Source organism: Macaca nemestrina, chromosome 15, assembly GCF_043159975.1.
Source record: "Macaca nemestrina isolate mMacNem1 chromosome 15, mMacNem.hap1, whole genome shotgun sequence".
NCBI lineage: Eukaryota > Metazoa > Chordata > Mammalia > Primates > Cercopithecidae > Macaca > Macaca nemestrina.
In genome coordinates, this window is record NC_092139.1 from 60,032,974 (window position 1) to 60,060,568 (window position 27,595).

The following is a 27,595-nucleotide window of genomic DNA, read 5'->3' on the forward strand; positions in this document are numbered from 1 at the left end:
CTAGGTTTGAATTATTACCAACACAATTACCTTTGCGATGCCTAAGCCATGTTCATACATATAAGCCAGATTGAACATGGCTTGCGCATTGTGGTATTTGTCGGCTGCAATGCTGTAGTGTGTGGCTGCTGTTTGATAGTCTTTCTTAGTCCCATAGCCATAGTAATGGTAATCTCCAATTTTTACTCTAGCAAATGCATTGCCTGATAGAGATATTAGAAAAAGAAGAATCATAACTCAAATGATTTATGTATAGTTCTCAGGAATTCAACCTAATAATCTTGTTTCAGTCCTTTAAAATATATATGTATCTATAACCAAGTATAAAAAAGAACCAAAAACACTCAGAACCCCAGAATTGGAATTAGATATACTTTATGCAATACAAATATAACACTCAATGATAACTGTCTTCATTATAGTGTAACATCCATGGTATAGTACAATTTTATTTTATTTTGTTTTTTGAGATAGTTTCATCCTTGTCACCCAGGCTGGCAGGCTGGAGTGCAATGGCACATTCTGCAACCTCTGCCTCTCAGGTTCAAGCGATTCACCTGCCTTAGCCTCCCAAGTAGTTGGGATTACAGGCCCCCATCACCACGCCCAGCTAATTTTTTTGTATTTTTAGTAGAGATGGGGTTTCACCATGTTGGCCAGGCTGGTCTTGAACTTCTGACCTCAGGTGATCCGCCCACCTCGGCCTCCCAAAGTGTGGGGATTACAGGCATGAGCCACCGCACCTGGCCAAATGTTCTTAAAGAACAAAAAATTACCAATTTTATCTTTTAATTTTTTTAAGTAGGTTAACTCTTGGGAAGCTGGATCCCATCCCTCCCATTCTCAGATGTCACTCCTGAAGCTCTACTCTCCTGCGTCACCACTGTCACCTTCTTTCCCAGATCAATCCCATCCGCCATTCAAACACGCTCTAGCATCTTCTCTGAACAAAAATAAACCCTCTCTTTATCCTGTGGTGTCTCCCTCTAGCTCATGCCCCATTTCTGTTTCCCTTTACACTGAACCTTTTCAAAAGTGTGTTCTATGCTCACTGTCTCCAAAGCTTCACCTCCCACGGACTTTTCAACCCACTCCAACCTGGCTTCTGCCCCGTTGCCCGTGAAGCTGCTATTTTGAAGGTGGTAGAAGGCCTTCATACAGCCAAATCCATCGCCACATCTCTGTCCTCATCTTACTCGATGTCCAAGCAGCACTGGAGTGATGGGCCCCATCTGCCCAAGCACTGTCCTGTCGGAGCATTGATGGCACTGCCTTCTCTTGGTTTCCTTTCTACCTCATGGGCTCTTTATTTCAAACTCTGGCCTGACTCCTCCTCTGCCCACTTCCTAAATGTGGAATGTCAAGGGCTTGCCCCTAACTCCTTTTTTTTTTTCTCTTTCTTCTTTCCCCTCTTTTCTCTTCTCTCGCCTCTCCTCCCCACCTCTCTCCAACACTTTGCTTCATCTCAACTCTTTCTCTGGGTGACCTCGTTTCGTTCCATTGACTGTCTTTATTAACTATTTCTAAATTTATATCTACCATCTTTCTCTCCCCAAGGCCCAGGTTCTTATGATTGCCTTCTTGATGTCTGCACTTGGATTTCAAACTTAAAATGCCCAGTAGAGATTTCCTAGCACCCTACACACCTTCCTCCAAATGAAATAGTTTCTTCCCTGTCTCAGTACAGCGCCCCCATTGTTCAGGCCATAAGTCTGGGGGAATTATTCCTAGTTCTTTTTCCTTTGCTTCCATCAGCCAATTCATCAAGTCCTGTTGGTTGTGCCTCTGAAACACGCTTAACTCTTGACATCTCCTCCACTGCCTATTCCAGCCTACAATACTACAATACAATAGGCTTCAAATTCTTCTTTTATCTTCACTTTCCAACCCATTCTTCACACAACAGCCAGGGCGATCTTTTTATTTTTTTTTATTTTTATTTATTTATTTTTGAGACAAGGCCTGGCTTTGTCGCATAGGCTGTAGCACAATGGCATGATCTCAGCTTACTGCAAGCTCAGCCTCCCAAGCTCAAGCGATCCTCCTATCCCAGCCTCCCAAGTAACTAGGACTACAGGCATGCACCACCATACCCATGTTCACCATATTGCTGTGGCTTGTCTCAAACTCCTGGCTCAAGCAATCCTCCCAACTCAGCCTCCCAAAGTGCTGGGATTACAGGCATGAGCCACCACACCCAGCCAGCATGAGATATATATATATATATGTAAAATACATGCATATGTTATATATAGTATATATGTAACAGTTTTATTGAGATACAATTCACATACCATCCAATTTACCCATTTAAAGGGTACAACGAAATGGTTTTTCATATATTCACAGAGATGTGCAAGCATTACCACAATTTTAGAATAGTTCAATCACTCTGAAGAGAAACCTCATACTGTTTAGCTAGAGGATGATCTTTTTAAAATGTAAAATCAAGTTATGTTATTTGCTTGTGTAAAATCTTCCAATGACTTCACTTTACCCTTGGAATAATAGTCAGACTCCTTACGACCTACAATCATGCCTCAACTGCCCTCTGCACAAGATCCCTGCATTTGATTCCTCAAGGCCCTCTACCTGGCAGGTTCGGAATTCTCTGACTCTTCCTGTGGCTGGCTTCTCTTCATTCTCAGAAGCGCCAATGCCACTTCTCTCCTAGAGGCCGTCTCCAATTACCTTGTCTAAAGTTCCCCTCCGCCCCCACCCCAGAAGTTTTCTACGTCATCTCCATGTTTTATTTCCTTCACAGCATGTCACTGCTATCTGATTTGCTTACTAGTTTATTTTCTCTCTTCCACATGAGGGCAGGCACTTCATGAGGACAAGCACCTTGAACTCTTAATCACTAATACAGTCCCAGAACCTGGAATAGTACTTGATAAATACATATGGAATGAATGGATGGACATGCAAGGAAACTTTTTAGATAATACTTTCCCCAGATATTAAGTACTTTAGAATATTACTTTCCAATAAACACAAATATGTCAAGTAGAAAAAACTCATGTGACTTTTTAAGATCTATCAGTCTTTTGAAGTCCACTTAGGGATGACCCCTAAGGGTCTCCTTGGGGTCTATGTTCCCATCCACCAGGAGAGTGTTGATTGAAAAGATGAGGGAACACTCATCTAGGACGGCCATCTCAGCTATGGCCAGCCCTTCTGGCATGGTCTTGGCTTACTCAGAAAAAGAGGAAGTGCCCTGTATGGGCTCAGGTCTAGCATTAAGTGATATAGGACTCCTTCCAAAATTTTCTCATTTGGCCTAATGTAGTGCCTAACATCCTTTGGAATTTATTCCCTTAGGTACTGAAATTCTAATCTTGTAGAATCTTCTGTTAAAATGTAGACACTTCAAAAAGATGTAATACCGTGAACCATCTTTAAGTCTCTCTGAATACAGCTAACATTATAAAATTCTTTTTTATTTATTATATTATTATTATTATTATCATTGAGACATAATCTCACTCTGTTGCCCAGGCTTGAGTGCAGTGATGTGATCACGGCTCACCACAGCCTCAATCTCCAGGGCTCAAGAGATCCTCCTGCCTCAGCCCCTTGAGTAGCTGGAACTACAGGTGCACACCACCACACCCAACTAATTTTTTTTTTATCTTTTGTTTTTTTGTAGAGATGATGTCTCACTATGTTGCCCAGCCTGTTCTTGAACTATTGGCCTCAAGTAGTTCTCCCAATTTGGTCTCCCAAAGTGCTGGGATTACAGGTGTGAACCACTGCACCTGGTCTATAAAATTCTTAGCTGACAAAGACATTAGTTATCCAGACTTGCTTTCCAAATGCTTCCAAATGTACAGGTCAGTAACTGGGAGCAAGAACTTATAAGGATGATGCCCAGAAAAGAGGCCTGAGGGAGTCTGGAGAAGCAGGAGGTCCATGGAGCCCTAAAGAGAAACCTATTCCATCTCTAATTTTGCCCAAAGCTGCCCTCCTTTGACCCTAAGATTTCTCCTGGGCTATAACCACAAAGAGATAGGACAATTCTGTGCATTTTCAAATTGTGCAGGCAGTAAGCAGCATCCCTGAAGTCTCTAAGAATGGAAGGCAGTGAACAAGCTGGTTCTTGGGGGAATTCAGCTCCACCTAATGAGGGGGCTGACTGGCAGCATGTGGTGATCCGGACAGGCTCCCGTGGGGATCAACTGACAGTGGAGGGATTTCCACTTTGATTTCATAGTCACAGGGCAGTGACTGAGTCCTGATAGTTCAGCACCCTCTTCACATGAGTAACTGCTAAAAGGAGTACAGCCAGTGACTAATTGGAAAATTTCATTATTAGATTTCCTAACCCCAAGTGAGCCACTCAGTAGCCATATCTTCAGGGACACTTATGCCTGACCTCTCTTAGGACACATGATTATTTTTAGCAGTCTGACTTTCTTATATTGAGAAATTCAGTTTAATATCAGTGTACCAGCTGGGCGCCAGTACAGGCTGACGCCTGTAATCCAAGCACTTTGGGAGGCCGAGGCAGGCGTATCACGAGGTCAAGAGATCAATACCATCCTGGTCAACATGGTGAAACCCCGTCTCTACTAAAAATACAAAAATTAGCTGGGCATGGTGGCGTATGCCTGTAGTCCCAGCTACTTAGGAGACCAAGGCAGGAGAATCGCTTGAACCCAGGAGGCGGAGGGTGCAGTGAGTCGAGATCGTGCCACTGCACCCCAGCCTGGAGACAGAGCAAGACTCTGTCTTAAAAGAAAAAAATATGTATCTATCAATGTACCCTTGTTTTCAGTGTCTCTTTTCCTTGCTGCAATTTCCACACTATTTCCTGGCTTGGAATAAACCTGGATTTGTTGTAACTGAGCTGACTGGCCATGGCTGAGAGGTTGTGGGTATTGTTTCCCCACTCTAAATAAGGCCTTCATTGCATTTTATAAAACATAGACTTTTTAAGGGGAATGTCTCACTAAAATTGCATTGATGGCTTGTTGCTGTGCTACCGGCTCAGCTGGATGTGAGAAAGCACCACTGTGACTTTTTCCTCTGCTTCATATTAGTGTCAGCTGAGAATAATTTTTTATCCTATTCACTTCCTGTGAAAAGGGATGATTTGGCCTTAGCATAAGACAATTTTAAGAAACCTAATTGGAAGCAAAATTGCTCTCTTATTGCAAGAGAGTTTTCACATATCCAAATGCCAATGGTGACAGCTTTGCAGTATTTCTCTGCTTTCAATAGTGTAATTTTAGGGGGAAAATAGTAAGAGACATTGCAATGCAATGCAAATACCACCTGCCATTACTTTTCCCACCACTGGTATCTTATATTCCTTATTCATGTGATGCCAGCAAGCGAGACATGGAAACTCGAGGAAAAGGGAGAGGATCCTGCCATGTATCTGTTTTGTTTTGGTTTGGTTTTTCATTCTCATGTGCTAATGATTGTAGTAAAGATCTGAAGTTTATGGTGGTCATCAATGTGATATTTTAATAGAGAAATCACATGAGCCTTAGATATATACATAACTAATTTTGCTTGTAAACTCATTGAGACATGGGTCACATCTCTGATTAGTTCAGTCAAGATCTCAGCAATGAATGAATGAAGCCAGACCAAGAAACTAGTTTCTTGAGTAAAATTGTGTATTTCAAAGAACTGTTCTGGTGCCATGGAGACAGAGCCGTAGAAAAATTCCTATGGTTTGCTGAACCAGGGACCTTGATAATAATGGGGAAAATAAATTCCTGGAAATGATCTCTAACCAAAGACTGACCCTAACATCAGTATAGTTTGAAATGTCACCTACTTGATATTCTGCTCCTTGCTGCCTATGTGCACAAACACGCAGCTAAAGCAAACCTAATGAATAACAGAGGACAGGGACCGGGTATGTGCTTATTTTTATTTGGGTTCTATACCTTGAATGGCAGCTCGATTCCATAGTAGAAGCGCCATTGGATACATCTTCTCTTTTTCAACAATGTTAGCCTTTTCTAAAAAAGGAGACATTCCGTTAGGAAGGCTTAAAATGCCTCTGTAGTAAAGTCATATATGCATATGTATGATTGGGGGATTGCAGAGAATTTTAACTTATCTTACTAGATTCCAAAATGAATGCTGAATTGCTTTGAGCCACTTCATATCCCATTTCTGCAAGCAGTGCATACTGAACAAGAGAAGAATCTATATCACCATCCTTATAGGCAAAGTAAGCTGTCAGGAATTTCTCAGCCCAGTGGCCTAGTTCACAGACACCTTTATAAAGCTGTATATGGGAGGAGAAATCAAGGAGACTAGTTAGCTAGTATGCTTCACCCCAGGCAAATGAGAAATGAAATCAGTCTTCAACTCCTACGGGCTGGTCAGGGAAGGATTTTAGGTCTATATTTTGCAAATTATTTAGGGTAAAGAGTTAATACCTTTTATAGGCACAAAGATCAGAAGTGTTTGGGTTTGTTTGTTTTGTTTTTGTCTTGAGGGAAACTTCCTCAGCCTTATTTTAATTTTTTTTTTATTTTTCTCTAGATAATGGACTTCTTGCTTGCTTTTATTTTATTTTATTTTATTTTTTATTATTATTATACTTTAAGTTCTAGGGTACATGTGCATAACGTGCAGGTTTGTTACATATGTATACTTGTGCCATGTTGCTGTGCTGCACCCATCAACTCGTCAGCACCCATCAACTCGTCATTTACATCAGGTATAACTCCCAATGCAATCCCTCACCCCTCCCCCTCCCCATGATAGGCCCCGGTGTGTGATGTTCCCCTTCCCGAGTCCAAGTGATCTCATTGTTCAGTTCCCACCTATGAGTGAGAACATGCGGTGTTTGGTTTTCTGTTCTTGTGATACTTTGCTAAGAATGTTGGTTTCCAGCTGCATCCATGTCCCTATAAAGGACACAAACTCATCCTTTTTGATGGCTGCATAGTATTCCATGGTGTATATGTGCCACATTTTCTTAATCCAGTCTGTCACTGATGGACATTTGGGTTGATTCCAAGTCTTTGCTATTGTGAATAGTGCCGCAATAAACATACGTGTGCATGTGTCTTTACAGCAGCATGATTTATAATCCTTTGGGTATATCCCCAGTAATGGGATGGCTGGGTCATATGGTACATCTAGTTCTAGATCCTTGAGGAATCGCCATACTGTTTTCCATAATGGTTGAACTAGTTTACAATCCCAGCAACAGTGTAAAAGTGTTCCTATTTCTCCACATCCTCTCCAGGACCTGCTGTTTCCTGACTTTTTAATGATCGCCATTCTAACTGGTATGAGATGGTATCTCATTGTGGTTTTGATTTGCATTTCTCTGATGGCCAGTGATGATGAGCATTTTTTCATGTGTCTGTTGGCTGTATGAATGTCTTCTTTTGAGAAATGTCTGTTCATATCCTTTGCCCACTTTCTGATGGGGTTGTTTTTTTCTTGTAAATTTGTTTGAGTTCTTTGTAGGTTCTGGATATTAGCCCTTTGTCAGATGAATAGATTGCAAAAATTTTCTCCCATTCTGTAGGTTGCCTGTTCACTCTGATGGTAGTTTCTTTTGCTGTGCAGAAGCTCTTTAGTTTAATGAGATCCCATTTGTCAATTTTGGCTTTTGCTGCCGTTGCTTTTGGTGTTTTAGACATGAAGTCTTTGCCCATGCCTGTGTCCTGAATGGTACTACCTAGGTTTTCCTCTAGGGTTTTTATGGTATTAGGTCTAACATTTAAGTCTCTAATCCATCTTGAATTAATTTTCGTATAAGGAGTAAGGAAAGGATCCAGTTTCAGCTTTCTACTTATGGCTAGCCAATTTTCCTAGCACCATTTATTAAATAGGGAATCCTTTCCCCATTTCTTGTTTCTCTCAGATTTTAAATTTGTATAATAAACTTTCCTGACTTGGAGGCTATATGGAAGAATAAGAATGTATCGCTAGTGTGTGTGTGTGTGTGTGTGTGTGTGTGTGTGTGTTTCTGTTTTAAAGGGACTTTCTGAGCAGTGCGGCTCTGCAAGGGCAAGTTCTAAGGCCATAGCTGATGTGAAAAGGAGAGAACGAAGGGAAGACAGTGCCAAAGGGTGTAGGTGACATAACTGTGAGGAAGGTGTGCAGAGCCCTAGGGGGACAAATGTCAACTTAGCTGAATAGCCCTTATGTAACCAAAAGAGGTTAGCCATACATAATTCATTAGGAAGTTGGCAAAGGAGCAAATCTAAAGATAGATCATTAGCTGGCAGCTTTTGAAATGAGCTTCAGAGGGGCCAGATTGCAACATAGAGTATTTATGCTGGTGCAGCAGACGTGTTTAATAAATCAATGAAGGACATTAAGGTCCTAAAAGCATTCTTTTGGAAAGCGTATCACTGGCTCAGACTGAAAGAATTCACTTTCTCAATTGTCATCCAAATCATCAAAAACCAAAGGATGCTGCTTTCTCGGAAGAAGTGGGCTACATTTTCTAGGCTAAATCTAGCCTTTCGTTTCCCAAGTAGCAACTCCCTATCCCACTAGAAGTCCCACATTGCCCTGGTGATTTGATTGAATGCTGAAACAGAGCTCCTTAACTGCATATTGAGGTGAGCTCTGAACTTGATGAAAAGCCAAATGTCAGAGAGAGGAGAGATCTTTTCTCTGTCTCCCCCACCCCGAGTTACATCACTGCTTTTCCCCTCTGACAAATGTCAGTATTCACATTGTCAACTGGAAGAAAAGAGGTAATATTTATAAAATCAAAGACACCAACAATTTAAGAACAGTATCACCTCCTCTGTGTCATATATGACAAGTGCTTTAAAAACAACCTCATATTGCATTTACCTCCACAGCAGTTCTGCATGATCTTACTACTCCTGTTCCTGTTGCATACATCTCGGCCAGACAATAAATGGCGAGGGGCTGCCCACTCTGAGATGCCAAGTAAAAATATTTGAAGGCAAGTTTATAATCCTTCCATATTCCAGAGCCAGCTGAAAATTAAAATCATTTTAAGCCATCCCTTATTGACTTTATTTTTTATATTATAATCACTGAATATAATAGTCATAGTGATGCCTGCTATGTAAATACGATGGGAAAAGCCAACCAAAAGTCAAGCTACTCTAAATCCACTATTTGTGAAGGTGGGGGTGAACACTGAGTTTGATTCTAAGTAAGAATATGGAAACTTATATTCTTGAGCCATTCTGAAAAAAAAAAATCGAGAAAGAAGGACTACTTAGTCTTGTGAAAGTATCTCCCCACTATGGCATAACTAAAGTTAATGCAAAGGAAATCAAGTGATGGTCTCTGAGGACCCAAAGCCCCACTATGATGCATCTCGCCATCTTTGTCATCCTTCCATATCAGGGCACCCATACAGCTTCTCCCAGCCACAACTGTGGCATATGCAGCAGGTAAATCCAAGCTCCAAGAAGCCGAACTCTCACCAAACTCCTGCTTAGAGCAGGAATAGGCATTTGAAGCTAGATCAGAGAACCAGCAGACTCCCAGCAGCCAAAATTCTTGTCCTGGCTCTCTCATTAGTTCTTTTGTGAGTTGGGCACTTTATTTGCAAAAGTGAAGGCTTTCCTTAGATTATCTTTAAGTTATCTTCCAGCTCTAACACTGGAGCCTTTAGAAGCAGTGCCATGTAGCGATTAAGAGCAAAAGCTCTGGAGGCAAATAGCTTGAGTTTGAATTCCAGCTCCACAACTGTGTGATCCTGGGCAAGGTGTCCAACCACAACATTGGCTTAGTTTGCTCATCTGTCCACTGTGGGATACTCCGTAGATGTGTTGAGAGGATCAAATGAGTTAAAACATACAAAGACTTAATATACATTAGCCATGACTATTTTTCTTATTCTAGAAACTTGGGAAATCTGGTAGATCCCAAGCCAAGAACTTGGAATGAACTAAAAGAACGAGGCCATCTTAGGCAACCTCAACCCCCCAAGATAGTACAAAACAGGTGCTCCTGCTGGGCCACTGTGGAAAATGCCAGTGACCCCTTGACTGGATGTGACCTCCTTGATGATGCGGTCTGCTGCTGCCCTGGCTCTGCCTCTGACATGAAGGACTTGGTGGGGATACTCAGGTGTGTTCAGATGTCCTGCTGTTTATCTTGGCCACTTCCTCTCTCACTCCCCACAGAGATTATTACAAACTTTCATGGCTTTCTGAGACCTCCTAGCCAACCACTCTACTTTTGCTCACAGAAGTCAACTTTGTACCTACTAGATCATTGAAGAAAACTTCATATCGTTTTTCCTCACTCGCCTCTCTCCCCATCCCATTCCCCCATACTTAGATTCGCATCATCCTTTCCACCCTCCAGTCTTTGAGGCTGAGCAATCCTGCCTATCTATCAAGGTTAAAGAGGCTTCCACTGCTCTGCGCCCAATCATGTGCTAATACCACCAAAGTTTTTCAGAATCTCTTTCCATCAGTTATAATTATGCTCAGGTCTCTTGCCATCTTAAAAGTAACACCCTCTGGGTCCTTAGTCCCCCTAATGCTGAGTTCCTTCTCTCTCTTTCCCTTTAAGGGCATGCTGCTTGCAAGAATACTTTTATTTCTCAAATTTCTGATCTCAAATTCATGCCATTGTCATCCGGCTTCCACCCCAAGCAGTCCAATGACGTCACCCACATTCTCTGTATTGCCAAGTCTTATAGATATTTCATTCTTTCTTACTTGTTTTTTTTTTTTCTTTTTTTGAGATGGAGTCTTGCTCTGTTGCCCATATTGGAGTGCAGTGGTGTGATCTTGGCTCACTGCAACCTCCACCTCTTGGGTTCAAGCGATTCTTCTGCCTCAGCCTCCTGAGTAGCTGGGACTACAGGCGCCCCTCATCATACCAGGCTAATTTTTGTATTTTTAGTAGAGACGGGGTTTCACCATGTTGGTCAGGCTGGTCTCGAACTCCTGACCTCATGATCTGCCCGCCTCAGCCTCCCAAAGTGCTAGGATTACAGGGGTGAGCCATCATGCCTGGCCTCTTGTTTTTTTAAACCAGGTTTCTCACTGCATTTCACAGGGGTGCTCATTCATTTACTCTTCCTTGAAAGTTCTTCCCTTGGCTCCATTAAGATGTGTGTGTGTGTATATATATATATTCTCAGTGATGTACTTCCCCTGCCTACCCTTCAATACAGAATGGAGGATCACTAGTTATCTACCATGGTCCATCGCTCTTTCCTCTCACCCTCTTGCTCCTTTCCTTTTGCAGCCTCAACTACTCTTAACTAACAGCTGTGTGCTGATGCCTCTCGAACCTTCTCTGTAAGTTTGACCTTTCTTATGAGTTTCATACTTGCTTCTGAGGATGTGCATGGGATATCGCTAGCACCTCCAACTTAACCTTGTCATAGGTGAGCTTCCTGACTCTGCACCTCCTTGTCCCCTCTCCCAACTGGTGTACTTTTCTTTAGTCTTTTTCAAATTCTTATTTAATTTGTTGCCTAAATGCTCTGTCTAAACCACTCACACCAACCGTTTGATGTTTGTTATAAAAGGAGCAGACTTAATATTAATAGTGCATATGTCATTCTAAATAAAGCAGCCGTATTTATGGCACTTACAGTAGTACATGAAGCCTAACTGGAACTGTGCATCGGGCCACCCTTTCTCCGCAGCTTTCTGAAAGTATTTAAGTGCTTCGGCATAATTCTGCAGATAATTACACTCTATTACTCAAAGGCACAAGTAAAACTCCATGGAAACAATTGCCTTCCACTTTTTAAAAGGAGTATAGACAGTGCCCTATGTGATTTAGGCTAATTAAAATAGTATCAGAAACATTATATATTTTATTTCATTATTATATTAGACTCTATTAGGAGCTAATGTCTCATTTTCATCATAATTATGTCTTTTTCTACCTTGACAGTACATTTTGTTAGATATTGGGGGAAGGTCACTTAAAAGACTAAGAAGATAAATTTCTCCATCAATAAAGTCCTCAGAGGAGAGATGATTTCTAAGGTTACTTAGAATCTATGATTCTAAGGTATAATTAGAATTACTATTATTGTCACAAGCTTGTTCTTCAGTGTCTCTTTGGCAGATATTTCACTGGATTTATTCTCTATTATCTGATATAACAGTTTGGCATACCAGATAATAGAGATGAATTCCTTTAAACTAATGAATGACCATGAATTTTACCCTATAAATTGCTACAAATGAAAAGATAATAAAATAATTCAACTTACCACGGGAACTCCTTTTCCATAAAAGTAAAGAAGACCAAGCCCATGAAGGCCAATTGCATTGCCCTAGAAGAGTTTTAAAAAGCCAAGTAAAGTCCCAGAAGAATTCATGATAAGGAAAACTACTGCAAAATTGTTCAAAATATTTGACATACACCCAGTAAGAGATTAATCAAGGCAGTTGACCGGTTATTCTGACCCACTCTAGTTTCTCCTTTTATACTTTCATAAACCCTTCTGGCTAGAAAAGGGAAGAGGGAAACAAAAGTCAAATCTCTCCTCCATTCTTGTATTCAACACTTATTTAGGACTTGCTTTGTATATGATTCCATAGTAGGCACTGGGCAGAGGTAGGAGGTGAAAGGTAAAAGATGAAGAAGCTATAATCCCTGCCTTGGAGAATTCACACACTACTGGGCTCTGAGCCATGTTAAAAGGGAGGGGCAGGTCAACACTTCTTAAGAGTTCTGTCAAATGTGGTAAGTCCTAAAGTTGAAATAGATTGAGGCCGGGCGTGGTGGCTCATGCCTGTAATCCCAGCACTTTGGGAGACTGAGGTGAGGGGATCACCTGAGGTCAGGAGTTTGAGACCAGCCTGGCCAACATGGCGAAATCCTGTTTCCACTAAAAATGTAAAAATTAGCCAGTCGTGGTGGCAGACGCCTGTAATCCCAGCTACTTGGGAAGCTGAGGCAGGAGAATCGCTTGAACCTACGGGGCGGAGGTTGCAGTGAGCCGAGATTGCGCCACTTCACTCCAGCCTGGGCGAAAGAGCAAAACTCTGCCTGAAAAAAAAAAAAAAAGAAAGAAAGAAAGAAAGGAAAAAAAGAAGTAGATTGAGAGTGTTACAGACACCTAGAAGAGGGACGCTCTAGTGCCTGATTGAGACTAGGAACTGAAGAAGATCGAATTGTCAGGAGTGGGGGTGGTGACATCTGAGCTAGGTCTTAAAGGATGTGTAGGAATTTTCCAGAAGGGAGAAGTCTATCCAGACACTTGTTACCTACTCAGGTCTAAGGAGGTTGACATAAATGGCCAAATCACATTTTAGAGACTGTGGATTTCAGTCCAGCCACTACAGATAGTAAAGCATTGTTGGTATACTTCTTTATTCAAATTTATTGCTTATAACATCCCTGATGTTTCCTTTTCAACTTGATGCTAAATTAATTGCCATTTATTTTCTGATTAATATTCTGAATACTCTAAGGAAGGGAGTATTTCGCACATTTAGTAGTCAGCACATGTTCAAATATATAGATATTTAGCATATCAATTTTGGATGAAGAGTGAACTTTGAAAGTGACTTTCTCAAGGAGAAAACTCTTTCTTTCCATCTCCTATCATGCATTTCACCCTCTAGTGACTACAGTAAGAAACTGTGATTGACCACCTGATTTTCTTTTTTTTTTTTTGAGATGGAGTCTCACTCTGTTGCCCAGGCTGGAGTGCAGTGAGGTGATCTCGGCTCACTGCAACCTGTGCCTCGCGGGTTCAAACTATTCTCCTGCCTCAGCCTTCTGAGTAACTGGGATTACAGGTGCGTGCCATCACACCCAGCTAATTTTTTGTATTTTTAATAGAGACGGGATTTCATCATGTTGGCCAGGTGGGTCTCAAACTCTTAGCCTCAAGTGATCTGCCCATCTCAGCCTCCCAAAGTGTTGGGATTACAGGTGTGAGCCACTGTGCCCTGCCGACCAACTGACTTTCATTCAGCAGATCTGTAGGTATGTTTTACAGGTTTCTAGTATTTCTGCAGGAACTTATGTTCTAATAGAAAGCTCTCCAAATTTCTTCTTACCACCTATATTTAGTTATTGTAGATGCAGCCAGAGTAACCCTCAGTAACACAGGAATAGCACATAAATAGAGAAGGCATATTTCAAAAATGGTTTCAAGACTCCAAGTTTTGAGCCTATCGTATGAGAGGATCTGCTATTGTAAGAGTTCTTAAGGACAGTACATCCGTGTTTAAAACAGATGGTATAATTCTGCTCTCTTCTTCCCTCTTCTCTCCTGGTCACATCTCTTGTGGTTCTGGGAGTCTCGGGTTGCTCTGCTCTGAAAGTAGTAAGGCTCAGTGTGATGAATGTGGCAAAGTCTAGTGAGTCCGTCTTCTTCTAATTAGCCTCGTTTAGATGTCATCTTGAATTGTAGTTCCTATAATCCCCATGCATCATGGGAGAGACCTGGTGGGAGGTAATTGAATCCTGGGGGCGGTTACCCCCGTGCTGCTGTTCTTGTGATAGTGAGTGAGTTCTCATGCGATCTGATGGCTTTATAAGGGGCTTTTCCCTCTTTTGCTTAGCACTTCTCCTTGCTGCTGCCATGTGAAGAAGTACGTGGTTGCTTTCCCTTCTGCCATGATTGTATGTTTTCTGAGGCCTCCCCAGCAATGCTGAAATGTGAGCCAATTAAACCTCTTTCCTTTGTAAATTACCCAGTCTCAGGTATGTCTTATTAGCAATGTGAGAATGGACTAATACAGAAAGGAAGGAAACAGAAATGAAAGGAGGGAAGGAAGAAGGGAGAGAGAAAGGAGAAAGGTTAAAATAGCAGGGACAAATTACTTTCTCCTCTAAGGGAGTCCCTGGGACCCCAGGGGCTCAGTGAATTACCCATCACTGTTTAAGACCCAGTGTACCTATTTAGAATTTGTCAGGTGAGGAGTGGCCAGTTCAGATACCTGCAGGAACCATGCCGGTGATATAAGAAATAAAATATGGTATTAGGTCTAACATTTAAGTCTCTAATCCATCTTGAATTAATTTTCGTATAAGGAGTAAGGAAAGGATCCAGTTTCAGCTTTCTACTTATGGCTAGCCAATTTTCCCAGCACCATTTATTAAATAGGGAATCCTTTCCCCATTTCTTGTTTCTCTCAGGTTTGTCAAAGATCAGATGGCTGTAGATGTGTGGTATTATTTCTGAGGACTCTGTTCTGTTCCATTGGTCTATATCTCTGTTTTGGTACCAGTACCATGCTGTTTTGGTTACTGTAGCCTTGTAGTATAGTTTGAAGTCACAAGGATGAGTTTGCGTCCTTTGTAGGGACATGGATGCAGCTGGAAACCATCATTCTTAGCAAACTATCACAAGAACAGAAAACCAAACACCGCATGTTCTCACTCATAGGTGGGAACTGAACAATGAGATCACTTGGACTCAGGAAGGGGAACATCATACACCGGGGCCTATCATGGGGAGGGGGGAGGGGGGAGGGATTGCGTTGGGAGTTATACCTGATGTAAACGATGAGTTGATGGGTGCAGCACACCAACATGGCACAAGTATACATATGTAACAAACCTGCACGTTATGCACATGTACCCTACAACTTAAAGTATAATAATAATAAATAAAAAAAAAAAAAAAAAAAAGAAATAAAATATGCCGGGTGGTGGAGACAGTGGTGCAGATGGAGACACACAGAGTCCCTGCCCTGCGTGAAGGCAGCAGCAGCTCTCAGCTCCTCTGCTCCAGCTGAAAATGGCAGTCCTGTTTCATTACCGTTTGTCATTTTCTTTTCTCTTTCTTTTTTCTTTTCTTTCTTTTTTTTTTTTTTTAAAGACAGACTCTTGCTCTATCACCCATGCTGGAATGCTGTGCAATGATCTCAACTCATGGCAACCTTTGCCTCCTGGGTTTAAGTGAGTTTCATGCCTCAGCCTCCCAAGTAGCTGGGATTACAGGCATTCGCCCCCATGCCCGGCTAATTCTGTACTTTCTCTAGATATAGGATTTCACCATGTTGACCAGGCTGGTCTCGAACTCCTAACCTCAAGTGATCCACCAGCCTCAGCCTTCCAAAGTGCTGGAATTTAGAGGTGTCAGCCACCATGCCTGGCTAGCTTTTGCCATTTTCAAGAAAAGCTGGATGTTTAGATTTGGATGTCAAGTTTACTGATTTATTTAATTTATTTATTTTTTGAGACAGTCTTGCTCTGTTGCCAGGCTGGAGTGCAGTGGCAGGATCTCAGCTCACTGCAAGCCTCTGCCCCCCAGTTTTAAGCGATTCTCCTGCCTCAGCCTCCCAAGTAGCTGGGACAACAGGCACATGCCACCACACCCAGCTAATTTTTTGTATTTTTAGTAGAGACAGGGTTTCACCATGTTGGCCACGATGGTCTCAATCTCTTGACCTGGTGATCCGCCCACCTCGGCTTCCCAAAGTGTTGAGATTACAGGCGTGAGCCACCATGCCCAGCCAGCTTACTGATTTTTAAAACACTTTTTGGCCCAGAAAAACCATATGTATAGCCAACCCCTCCAGTATACACCTGCTGTTTTAGGATGTAATGCTGTTGCTTAGGTTAACTGACATGAAGTCAGGGAGCAAATAGGCCTTTCTTTGGCAAATATTTAATAAACCCCTGCTCTGGACCCCTTTATTTAATAACCCCTTGGCAGGACCTTTGCCCTCCTCTAGTTGAGGACACATGGCTTTTGGACAGGAGGGGAGAAGCAACAGGTAGGAACCAGTTAAATCCCAGCAGCAGGAGTGAATGCAGGGTAAGTTCAGAAGAGGAAAGAGATCATGTGAGCCAGTAAGGGCAGGGGCAGCTCTGTGGCTGGAGGGAGGACTGGGCTGTGCTCTGAGGGATAGGTAGGACTTAGAATAAGAGACTCTGGGAAGGGGAGGCAGATGACAAAAGTATGGAGATGGGGACGGGCCTGACGTTCAGGGGCGCAAGAGAGAACTGGAGGAATGTGGTCCAACATGGGCACAATGTCACATTCAGTCACTGTGCTTGTTTCTAAGTAAATAAGACAAAAGAGGTTGTAAAATCTGTAGCTCTATGTCATGGTATTGATATCATTTAAAAACAAATTTACAAAGCAGTTTTAAAAAAAGTAGTAAGAGTGAGAAATCTCATAAATTGTCCAGGTACTGATCAAGAAGTATGTGGCCATCTCTACCCAATGCCATTTAGAATAATTACCTTAATTGTAAGTTCAGATTTCCTTTGTAAAGGAAAGCAGCTCGGGTTCAGCGCACCAGAGACCCAGATCACTGCTGGTTGGTTCCACAACCCTGAATAGCTTGGAAGCTGAGTTAATTTACACTCCCATCTCCCTGGCATTATTCTTATGGGCTGACAAATCAGTGTTATTTGCCAGATTATAAGACATTTTCCTTGTCACTCCTTTTCAGTCTGCTTTTCCTTGTCATCCTAATCTAATGGTACTTCAGATAACTGCCTTGCTGAGCAACAATTTCATATACATTACAAGGGAGAGAAGCCAAGTACTAGCCTTCTCAGTAATTTACACCACAATTGCAGCAGCTCGGAGGTGCTAGTCACTTATAAATAGGCTCCTAGAGCAGTGTGTGGGTTTTTAAAAACTGGGAACAGTTGAAATGATTCCTGATTTGAGCACATCTTTACTGCCAGTGTTCCAGTATGCAACTGTAAGACAACAAAATGCTTCCTACTGTGCAGGGATAGAAAGTTTACCAAGGCCATTCGCCAAGAGCAGGCCGATGGGTGTTGGGATGAGGCCATCTTTTGTGCATGAAAGGGATTCAGAGGAGTCTACTAAGTCTTATTTGACAGATACCGGCCTCACGGAGCCCAGGAACAAAGGCAGAGACTTCAATGCAGGAGGCATATTATAGCATTTCTCTCGTCCCTCGTACAGCTAATTCATTCTGTCTGGAATGTGCTCCAAAGTTCACTCTACCTTACTGGTCCCACACTGCAAAAGATAATAGCGCGCTTACTATGTATCAGGCACTGCTTTAAGTACTTCACAATATGAGGCACAGCCTCCTGAGCAGCTGGGACTACAGGTGTGTGCCAGCACGCCGGGCTAATTTTTGTACTTTTTGTAGAGATAGGGTTTCACCATGTTGCCCAGGCTGGTCTCAAACTCCTGAGCTCAAGCAATCTGCCTGTTTCAGCCTCCCAAAGTGTTGAGGTTACAAGCGCGAGCCACTGTGCCTGACAGGCAAATATTCTTAAATTCCCATTTTACAGATGGGGAAATTGAGGCACAGAGAGGTTAAGTAACATGCTCATGTTCACACATCTAGTCAGTTTCAAGGCTGGCATTCAAGCCAGGGATTCTGTCTCCAGATCCCTATTCTCAGTCTCCTTGCCCTGGCCTCCTCCCTGACAAGCTCCCACCTCCGCCAGAGGGAGCTCTGGCCGACAGAGGGATTTTTCCCTTCCTCTGTCCTCATCTCTTTTGTTTCCTGTTCCTGAGCTAGATGGCCTCATCTATTGCATAAGGGAGAGGGGAAAGCTGAACTTCTGTCTGGCTTCCTCCTGGCCTCTGCTAGGGCAGCACAAGCCACTGCCATTTTTCATTTTCTAAGAAGACAAGTCGTAGCTTCCCTTACTGTCATTGCATACTCCCATCACCAATATTATACTTCTCCAGGACACAAAAATCCTTACTGGCCCATTATCTGGGCTTGGGACTTTGAAGTCCATTCTTTGGCACCAGTCTGCATGTAATAAAAGCAATTTGTGTGTATGTGTTTACAGCATTGCATTAAGGACATACCTTACTGGCTGCCATGGAAAAGTACTTGAAGGCAGTAGCATTATTTTGCGGTGCGGCAGCATTCCCCTCTAAATACATCTAGGAAGAAAAATGAAAAGAGGATAGAAAAAAACAAAATAATTTGAGGGTAATGCAAATATTTTAAAATGAGATAGAGGTAAGACTAGTATAACACATTGAAAGTAGTAAATGCCCACTGAATTGTATATTTTAGAGTGGTCAATTTTGTGTTATTTACATATTTACATTTTACCTCAATTTAAAACAACAAGAAAAAGTAAGAGTACCATTTATTACAGATTTCTGGAGTGACCCTGCCTGAGGGCAAATAAATGGACCCTGTTTCTGTTTTCTCTCTCTCTTTTGTTTTGCATCTACATTTACTGTGTGTTGCACTTAGGAAGCAGGACATTTGTCCCTATGGTAACTAATGCAAATCGGCCGCAGGGAGCCAAGAGTGGCACATAGGGGAGTGAATAGTCTTTGAAGGAGAGAGAAGAGCATGCATTTCCAGAGGAACCCTCCACCAGGCTACTCTGCAGTCATAGGAGGCCTCCCATCAGAGGTGGCATAAGGATAGCTCTGGTCAGTCTGGAGCTGATTCACACTCCAATGGTAGAGGAGAGAAGGGCCTGATTGGGCTCAGACCTGTACCCGTCTCCAGCACTCAACCAACCTGGATCTCCTCTTACGTATTGGGGAGTGGGGTGGTCATAGGCTCATAGCTATGCTCAGAGGAGGAGCCCTGGGCCAGGTGCACTTTTTTATTTTACTTTTTATTTTTGGAGACGGAGTCTCCCTCTGTTGTCCAGGCTGGAGAGCAGTGGCGTGATCTCGGCTCACTGCACCCTCTGCCTACCAGGTTCAAGTGATTCTCCTGCCTCAGCCTCCCAAGTAGCTGGGATTACAGGCACCCTCCACCACGCCCAGCTAATTTTTGTAGTTTTAGTAGAGACGGGGTTTCACCATGTTGGCCAGGCTGGTCTTGAACTTCTGACCTCAAGCAATCCACCAGCCTCCGCCTCCCAAAGTGCTGGGATTACAGGCGGGAGCCACCGCGCCTGTCCCAGGTGCACTTTTAAGGTTGCTTTTGGTGCCCCAGATAAAGGCTGCTGTTATATGGGGCTTCTTCCCAAACCGTCACTTCAAGAATACCACCCTCAGGTTGCAGCCAAACGCCCCATTCAGCTGCTTCCGTCCGAGAGGCCTGCTGCGCTGTCCCTCTACAATGGGTTCAATGAGCTGGTATCATTCATGTTAGGTTTTTATTTTTTAAATTTAAATTTTAATTATTTTGAGATGAGGATCTTGCCATGTTGCCCAGGCTGGTCGCCTGTGCTCAAGTGATCTTCCCACCTCGACTTCCCAAGTAGCTGGGACAACAGGCACACGCTGCTAATTTCTTAGGTTTTTAATAAATGAAAACTATGAATCAAGATGAAGCATGTACCTTTCCTATAAATGCCATGGCATTTGCACTCCCGGCCTTTGCTGCCTTTAAGAAGAAGTGTAATGCTTTCTGGAGAGAAAAGAAACAGTGTTATTGCTAGTCACAAAATAAATCCTTCAAAATAGCTTTTTGAGCCACACTTTATTTAATTCAATATGCATTCGAAAAATATCTATGGTTCTGGCCACTGAGCTTAAGAAACATCTGTGAAATGCCCATTTTGTTCAAGGCACTATTCCGACCAAGTGCTTTTTCAGCCATAACCTGAGGAGTGGAAGAGTGTCTCCATCTCTTTCTTTCGTATCATTTTATAACATGAGGACTTGCTTCTTACATTTGGAAAGCCACAACGGGAATGTAGCTTTGTAGGGAGAGATGAATCCCAGCTGTGAAGCTAAATAGTCCATTATTTTGAAAAGCAGGCTTCTCTGTTGACACTGTGTACTTAATAAGAGGTTTTACTATGGTTGGCAGAATTGGATACACAGTATCCTAATGTTTATAGGCATAGTAAGACCAGACACACTTGCCCGGCTGCTGAGATCAGGTCTTTATGCAGAAGTGAGCTTTAAGACAATTCCTTCTGACTCAAATTGAAGGAGGCCAGTAAAGCCTCTGATTTTTTCTAGGTCATTACATTAAATGAAGCACTCTGTCTAGAACACGTAAGGGCTATCCTTGTCCCTTGCTGCCACACTCCCTAGGCCTCATCTTGACCTTCTGGAAAGCCCCTCTTCGGAAACCATATAGAGCAATGAAAGAAATCAGTCTCAAGAATGTGATATGAAACCGCTGTTTTTGTTTGTTTGTTTGTTTGTTTGTTTGTTTGTTTTTGAGACGGAGTCTCACTCTGTCGCCCAGGCTGGAGTGCAGTGGCATGATCTCGGCTCACTGCAGTCTCCATCTTCTGGGTTCAAGTGATTCTCCTGCCTCAGCCTCCTGAGTAGCTGGGATTACAGGCGACCCCCACAATGCCCAGCTGTGAAGCCATTCTTCAAAGTGTCTTGTTAGGATACGACCCTTCTGCTCTTTGAAAAGTCTCGATCAGGTTGATGTGCAAAGATGTTCCTTCTCAAAGAGAAGAGAATGTTTAAGGAAGAACTGCTGGTAGTTATTTGACATGGAAGTTTGCTGTAGGAATGTTGCTAACTTCTTTGTGGACATAAGTACAAATGCTGCCACTGCTGAACCTCATGGCATCATGCATCCATTCATCCATCCAGCTCTCCCAATCTTCATTTACCCTTTCAAACACTTGATTGAAGCCTGCTATATATAGGATAGTATGTTACGTATTATAGGTGATTCATAGACAAACAGAAACATGATTCCTACATTTGCTCCCTAACGATGTTCCTGAGAAAGAGAATACATATAAATAGCAGTATGATAGTATGTAATAGGTGGTATAAAATAAACTCCATAACGAATTAGAAGGAGATAGAATAAAAGACATTGTATCCAGTTCTCCAATAAGTGTTTTGCAAACTTTTTCTTCCCTAATCTTCACAATAGCACCATCAGGAGGGTGTTATTAATTTCTGATCTTATTACCAACATGTCAGAGTTGTGCAGTTAGTACTGGAGATCAATAAGCAGCTCACCACTCTGTCTCCACAGTATATAGAGGAGGGCTAAAGTGATCGAGGCCTCATGAAAGATGGTGACAAGTCACCAGTACAGAGGCTAGGGGAAGAACCTGAGCAAAGGAATGGGGATGAGAGTGGCCAAGTTGTGTTCAGAAAATAGTAACTACTTCAGCGTGGCTGAAATACAACATCCGAAAGCCAAGACTTACAAAAATATGATGGGACCATTACTATAAACAGTCTTGAATACCAGGCTAAGGACTTTATTATTTTTTTTAATTAAAAAAAATTTTTTGAGACAGTCTTGCTGTGTCACCCAGGCTGGAGTGTAGTGCTGTGATCTCGGCTCACTGCAACCTCCACCTCCTGGGTTCAAGCGATTCTCCTGCCTCAGCTTCCTGAGTAGCTGGGACTACAGATGTGCGACCACCACAACCGGCTCATTTATGTATTTTTAGTAGAGATGGAGTTTTGCCATGTTTGCCAGGCTGATCTTGAACTCTTGACCTCAGGTGATCCTCCTGTTTCAGCCTCCCAAAGTGCTGAGATTACAGGTGTGAGCCACCACACGCGGCTGTAAGGATTTTATTTTATTTTAAAATAAAAAATACAAAATAGAAGCCACTGAAGATCTATAAATGTTAGGGAATCCTGAAGATAAAATGCCTGGAATCATCTAAGTGTCAGCTGGAGAGGAGAAAGTTATAGCAATGTACAAGTTACTAAATGAGAGAACACTAATATCAAAAATAAAAGTGTGTCTCATGAATCTCTCTACTGAGCTGTGACCAAAATATGTCCCCAGGTAACTGTGTAAATTACACAAATCACATTATCTCCTGGGCTTGGTTTCCTTATTCAGATTCTCCTCCTCTGTGCTCTCAGGGCACTTCATCCTGTCCGTATTGTGGCATTCATCCGTTGATTTCATTATCTACTTACTTTGTCTCCTCCAATGTTGAATCTTCTGTACTTAGCATAGTGTGGGCTATGTGTTAGGTATCAGGAAATGTTTCAGAAATGAATAAATGAATGAATGTCTATCCATCTCTAAAACAAGGCAGCTGGACTTTAATCTTTATGGGCTCTTCTCGCTCTAGTATTATGATTCTGTAAAATCATTTTCAAAGTCCAGTTTAGTAATTTGGTTCTCAAATATCTTGTAATAGAGACTTTTGAAAAAAGTTTCATTCTGGGAAATCAGTGAAATTTTAAAAGAAAGTAACTTGTTCTCCAGAAGCAAATATAAATCCTGGCATTTTCCCCACCCTTAAATATAATGATTTGATAAAGACCTAAAGGAATTGAGACTCTGTCTCACACACTGCTCCACTGTCATGGCTTACTTAGCATTTCATTCCCTTTTTTTTTTTTTTTTCATTTTTAAATTTACGTGTCCATAATACTATTGCTTCAATTATATAAATCTTTATTAAACACCACATGAAACTACCACCAAGAAAGCTACCTTGATGGATACACATGAGCCAACCTGAGTTCTTGTTCTTGAAGAGTTAAGATCAAGTATCCATCCATCGATCCATCGATCCATCGATCCATCGATCCATCCATCCATCCATCCATCCATCCATCCATCCATCCATCCTTCCTTCCTTCCTTCAAATATTAACTGAGCACCCATCATCATATTTCACAGATTCTAAGATGTACATCTCCTCCCACCTCATTTCAATCAGGACATTTCTTACTATCAATGGCATATTATGATATATATTGGTTTTTTTTTTTTTATTCCTCAGAACATAAAATATTTGTGTGTCTTACAATTGCTGGTGTCTTAGTATGAAATATAGTAAGCCCCAGATATTATGTTAAGTAAGTAAAGTTTTATTACTTGAACCCATATCTCTCTTTTAAAAAAATGATCATGATTTTTCATCGGCTATAAGCAAATCTGTAGTTTAATCAGTTTGTAACATTTCCCCTAGAATGAAATGCCAAGAAAATGTATTGTTCTAAAAATATTTATGAATACTTTTTTTTTCTTTCTTTCTTGAGATGGAGTCTTGCTCTGTCACCAGGCTGGAGTACAGTGGCATGATCTCAGCTCTCTGTAACCTCCGTCTCCTAGGTTCAAGCAATTCTCCTGCCTCAGCCTCCTGAGTAGCTGGGACTACAGGCGTGTGTCACTATGCCCAGCTAATTTTTGTATTTTTAGAAGAGACGGGGTTTCACCATGTTGGCCAAGATGGTTTCAATCTCTTGACCTTGTGATCCGCCCACCTCAGCTTCCCAAAGTGCTGGGATTATAGGCATGAGCCACCGTGCCTGGCCTGAATACTTCTTTCATCTCTGGCTCTGTAGATCATCCTGAGAAGAGATGGTATTAGCTCTTTTTAAAAATTTTTTAATGGGTAGCAGCATAGACAAAGCAGTTGCTCTTACAAATTTGATATTATTCCTCTGCTAGGTTTAATTTAATTATGCTTTATCCATTTTAATAATGTTCACCCAAACATCCCACTTTCCTAATCCAATTTACTCTGAGCCTGCATATATTTAGAAATGCAAATAAAATTAAAATCTATGTGTAGAAATTTCAAGATAATGTAATCAAGAATTGCATATACAGTATATTTCAATAATTAAGAATTTGGTCAGGGGGAGGGTAAAAATGTTTTCTGTGATGACAACTCATGAGAGAGATTAGTTCAACCCAACAATGAGGAAGGAAAAGAAAGGCCAGCTAGTTATTTCCAGGTATTTTGAAATTTAATTTTCTGAGCAGTGGACTGGAGCATCATATTTAAGAAGAGTCTTATACTAATAATTCTCTTTGGTGGACTGAAATATTAGCATACTGGCTCAAGTGGTGGTCTTCAGGCTGAGGACTGTAGTTAAGAATAAGGTATTGTATATTTCAAAATAACTAGAACAGAGGATCTTGAATAGAACATGACAAAGAAATGACAAGTGTTTGTGGTGATGGATTTGCAGATTACCCTGGTGTGATAATTACATAATGTATACATCACATTTGCATACATATGTATATATTACATAATGAATATATTATGTAATGATCAGAACATCACAGTGTATCCCATAAATATGTATAATTATTATGAGTCAATTAAAAAAGAAAATAAAATAAAAAGAAAAGAAAACATTATCCTCTCTGAGGAGGTGAGACTTGGAAAGATGAGAAGTGAGGCATGAAAAGAGCTGCAGTAATAGCCTTTTGGAAACTGGATGTATCTTTGTATCTTCCCTCTCCCTTATGCATCTCCCCTGCCTTCCAAGTTGATTCTGGCACAGCTACACTATGGTATGTTACGAGAATGACTGCAGTACTTTGCAGCTCTGCTCACTGAGAGGAGAAGCCCATTTCCCTACCTCTCCAAGCTTGCTGGCCTTGTGATTTGCTTTGGCCAAAAGAATGTGGCAGAAGTGATTTGTCAGTTCTGAGCTCAGGCCTCAAGAGACTTCTGCTCTGGTGTTCTTCGAACCTTTGACTGCCAAGTGGAAAGCTTGGGCCAGTTGGCTGGAGCATGAGACCACATGGAGAGGGACCCCAGTCATTCTAGCAGTCACAGAGGAAGCCATCATAAACCAGCCAGCTCTAGCTAATGTTTCAGCAAACTGCAGATGCATGAGCAAGCCCAGCGAAGATGAGCTGAGCCTGGCCCAGATCAGAATTGCTCAGCTGAGGCTAACCAAAATTGCTGACCTGTCAAAATCATGAATTAAATAAATGGTTATTATTGAAAACCACCTACGTTTGGGACTATTTAAAATGCAGACAAAGATAACTGATAGATAAGTCAATCTGTCGTAAGGTTTGATATTTCAACTGGAGTCCTCCATTCAAGTTCCGGTTCATTAGGCTGAGAGAAGAAAAAAGGACCAGCCTGTGCTTACCCCCAGAGAGTACCTGAACCACAAGGATGGTTCTGGAATTAAACTTGTCTTCTTGGGATATCTGGAAGCAGAAGGCCCAACCCACTATCAGAAAGAGCTAAAGGAAACTGAGAGATCATGTCATTTCTTCTTCTTGCTTTATAAATGAGGGAACAGATTTTAGAGGCTGTTTTTTGTTTTGGCCTGGGTCAAATGAAGTTTAATGGAAAGAGCTCAGGTTTTGATTTCTGAAGGCCTGAGTTCAAATTCTGCTTCTTAAACAATCTTACTTCCCAGTTGTGAGCCTTGAAGCAATTTATTTTATGTCTCCAGCCTCTGCTTCTTATTTGTAAAACAGATGTAATAAAAACCTTGTGAATGAGCCCACAGGAGATCCTGGCTGGGCTCCTGGGTGACACTCAGCTGCCTGGCTGCTACATAACAGCTCTAGGATCCTGCCCTGGGATTGCACTTCATCCTCACCTGGAGGCAGCTGTAGCTGCCATCTGGTGACCACAGTGGCTGGAGCTGACTGAAGTACCAACTTTGTGGGATTTTATTGCACTGTACAAAGATTGGTTTGTCTTCCCTACAGCTGGAGCTAGGGTACCCTCACGTCCAAATTTCATGTTTATGGAAAATGAGGAAGCCTTCCTAGTTACACATTCTATGATTAACATGAGAAACTCATTGCAGGCTGAAATCTGACAGAGTAATATTATGAATCCGGATATTCCCATCTAAGAAGCTAAAACTTTGGTTATGATTAAGATGAAAGAAAAATCTATGGATCTTCAACTGAGTTGTCTTGGGGTGAATATGCTTATTTAAATTCCTACCTATTTTATCACATTTTATGAAATGACTTTGACATTTACCTAATGTTTACTGGACCTCATATAAAATACAAATTATAGTACCAAAGACACATTCATAAAATAACACAAAATGAAATGCAAAGTAATAACAGATCACTTTTTTAGGTAATAGCCTTATAAAGTAGTTGTTTCTATCATGTAGCCATTGGGACTATGTTGAAATAGGCTGTGTTCCTTTGAGACAAGGAGCATGTGGTACCTATAAATGAAAAGAGCAGCAAGATCATCTTTTTTTAAAAAAATTCAGTTACTTCCCAGGTCTGTGGTGATGTAGGGCCTTGAAACCACTATCAGAATCTAAGCAAGAACTCATCCCATGATCCTGACATCTTACAGAGGAGGATCCTGTGTAGGTCAAGTTCATTTGTTCATTTGCTTTTTTCTTCACTATAAATTTGAATGGTTAATTAACTTTTTTTTCTTTTTCTTTTTCTTTTTTTTTTTATGGAGTCTTGCCCTGTGGCCCAGGCTGGAGTGCAGTGGCATGATCTGGGCTCACTGCAACCTTTGTCTCCTGGGTGCAAGTGATTCTCCCGCCTCAGCCTCTCGAGTAGCTGGGATTACAGGCATGTGCCACCACACCCGGCTAATTTCTTGTAATTTTAGTAGAGATGGGGTTTCACCATGTTTGCCAATTCTCTTGACCTCGTAATCCACCCGCCTCAGCCTCCCAAAATGCTAGGATTACAGGCGTGAGTCACTGTGCCCGGCTGGTTAATTAACCTTTTAACCTCACTGGGATGAGGTAAGGTTAAGCAAAATGATTGAAAGGAGCTTTGCAAATGTATAAGGATGTTTAATATATTTTTAATTATATTAAAAGCAGTCTGTCTTCTGATTTAGCCAAATGGGGATGAAGTTGCTTCTCAGGCTCCTTAGCAGTGATCCCCAGGTGGACTCTGTGGCTGGCCTTGGGTTCAGGCTGGCAGGTGTGGATATTCTCTCTCCTAATCCCGGCCCAAGGTGTGTGTGAGTGGGCAGAGACTAGGTTCTGCTGGAACATGGATACTCCCCTGCCTCGATTGCTCCTCAGAAGTCCCTTCCCCTTTGTACTTGAACGCAGGTGGGCAAGTGCTCCCTCTGGAGAACTTAGTTCTTCCTAAGAAGCTGGGAAGCATAGTTGACCAACAAA

General features: G+C 41.8%; 1 protein-coding gene across 1 annotated transcript; it reads right to left on the reverse strand.

Moving 5' to 3' along the window:
• Window positions 1-26,214, reverse strand: LOC139358358 (protein sel-1 homolog 2-like). Its single transcript, XM_071078908.1, has 10 exons — window positions 26,069-26,214; window positions 25,607-25,667; window positions 20,136-20,204; window positions 18,686-18,763; window positions 12,173-12,235; window positions 11,540-11,627; window positions 8,797-8,945; window positions 6,085-6,250; window positions 5,904-5,978; window positions 1-203 (listed from the first exon to the last, which is right to left on the reverse strand). Exons 1-10 carry the CDS (start codon window positions 26,212-26,214, stop codon window positions 1-3), a joined length of 1,098 nt encoding a protein of 365 aa, XP_070935009.1.
• Between the last annotated feature and the right edge of the window lie 1,381 nt (window positions 26,215-27,595).

What these genes read in the sequence shown, in the direction of transcription:
- LOC139358358 (XM_071078908.1), bottom strand. Translation starts at nt 26,214, where the DNA reads ATGAAATTTGGACGTGAGGGTACCCTAGCTCCAGCTGTAGGGAAGACA. An exon ending in GCAGCTACAGCTGCCTCCAG is followed by an intron (nt 25,668 to 26,068) that starts GTGAGGATGAAG and finishes TTCTGCTTCCAG; the next exon opens with ATATCCCAAGAAGACAAGTT. An exon ending in AGCATTCATTTTGGAATCTA is followed by an intron (nt 5,979 to 6,084) that starts GTAAGATAAGTT and finishes CTCCTTTTTTAG; the next exon opens with AAAAGGCTAACATTGTTGAA.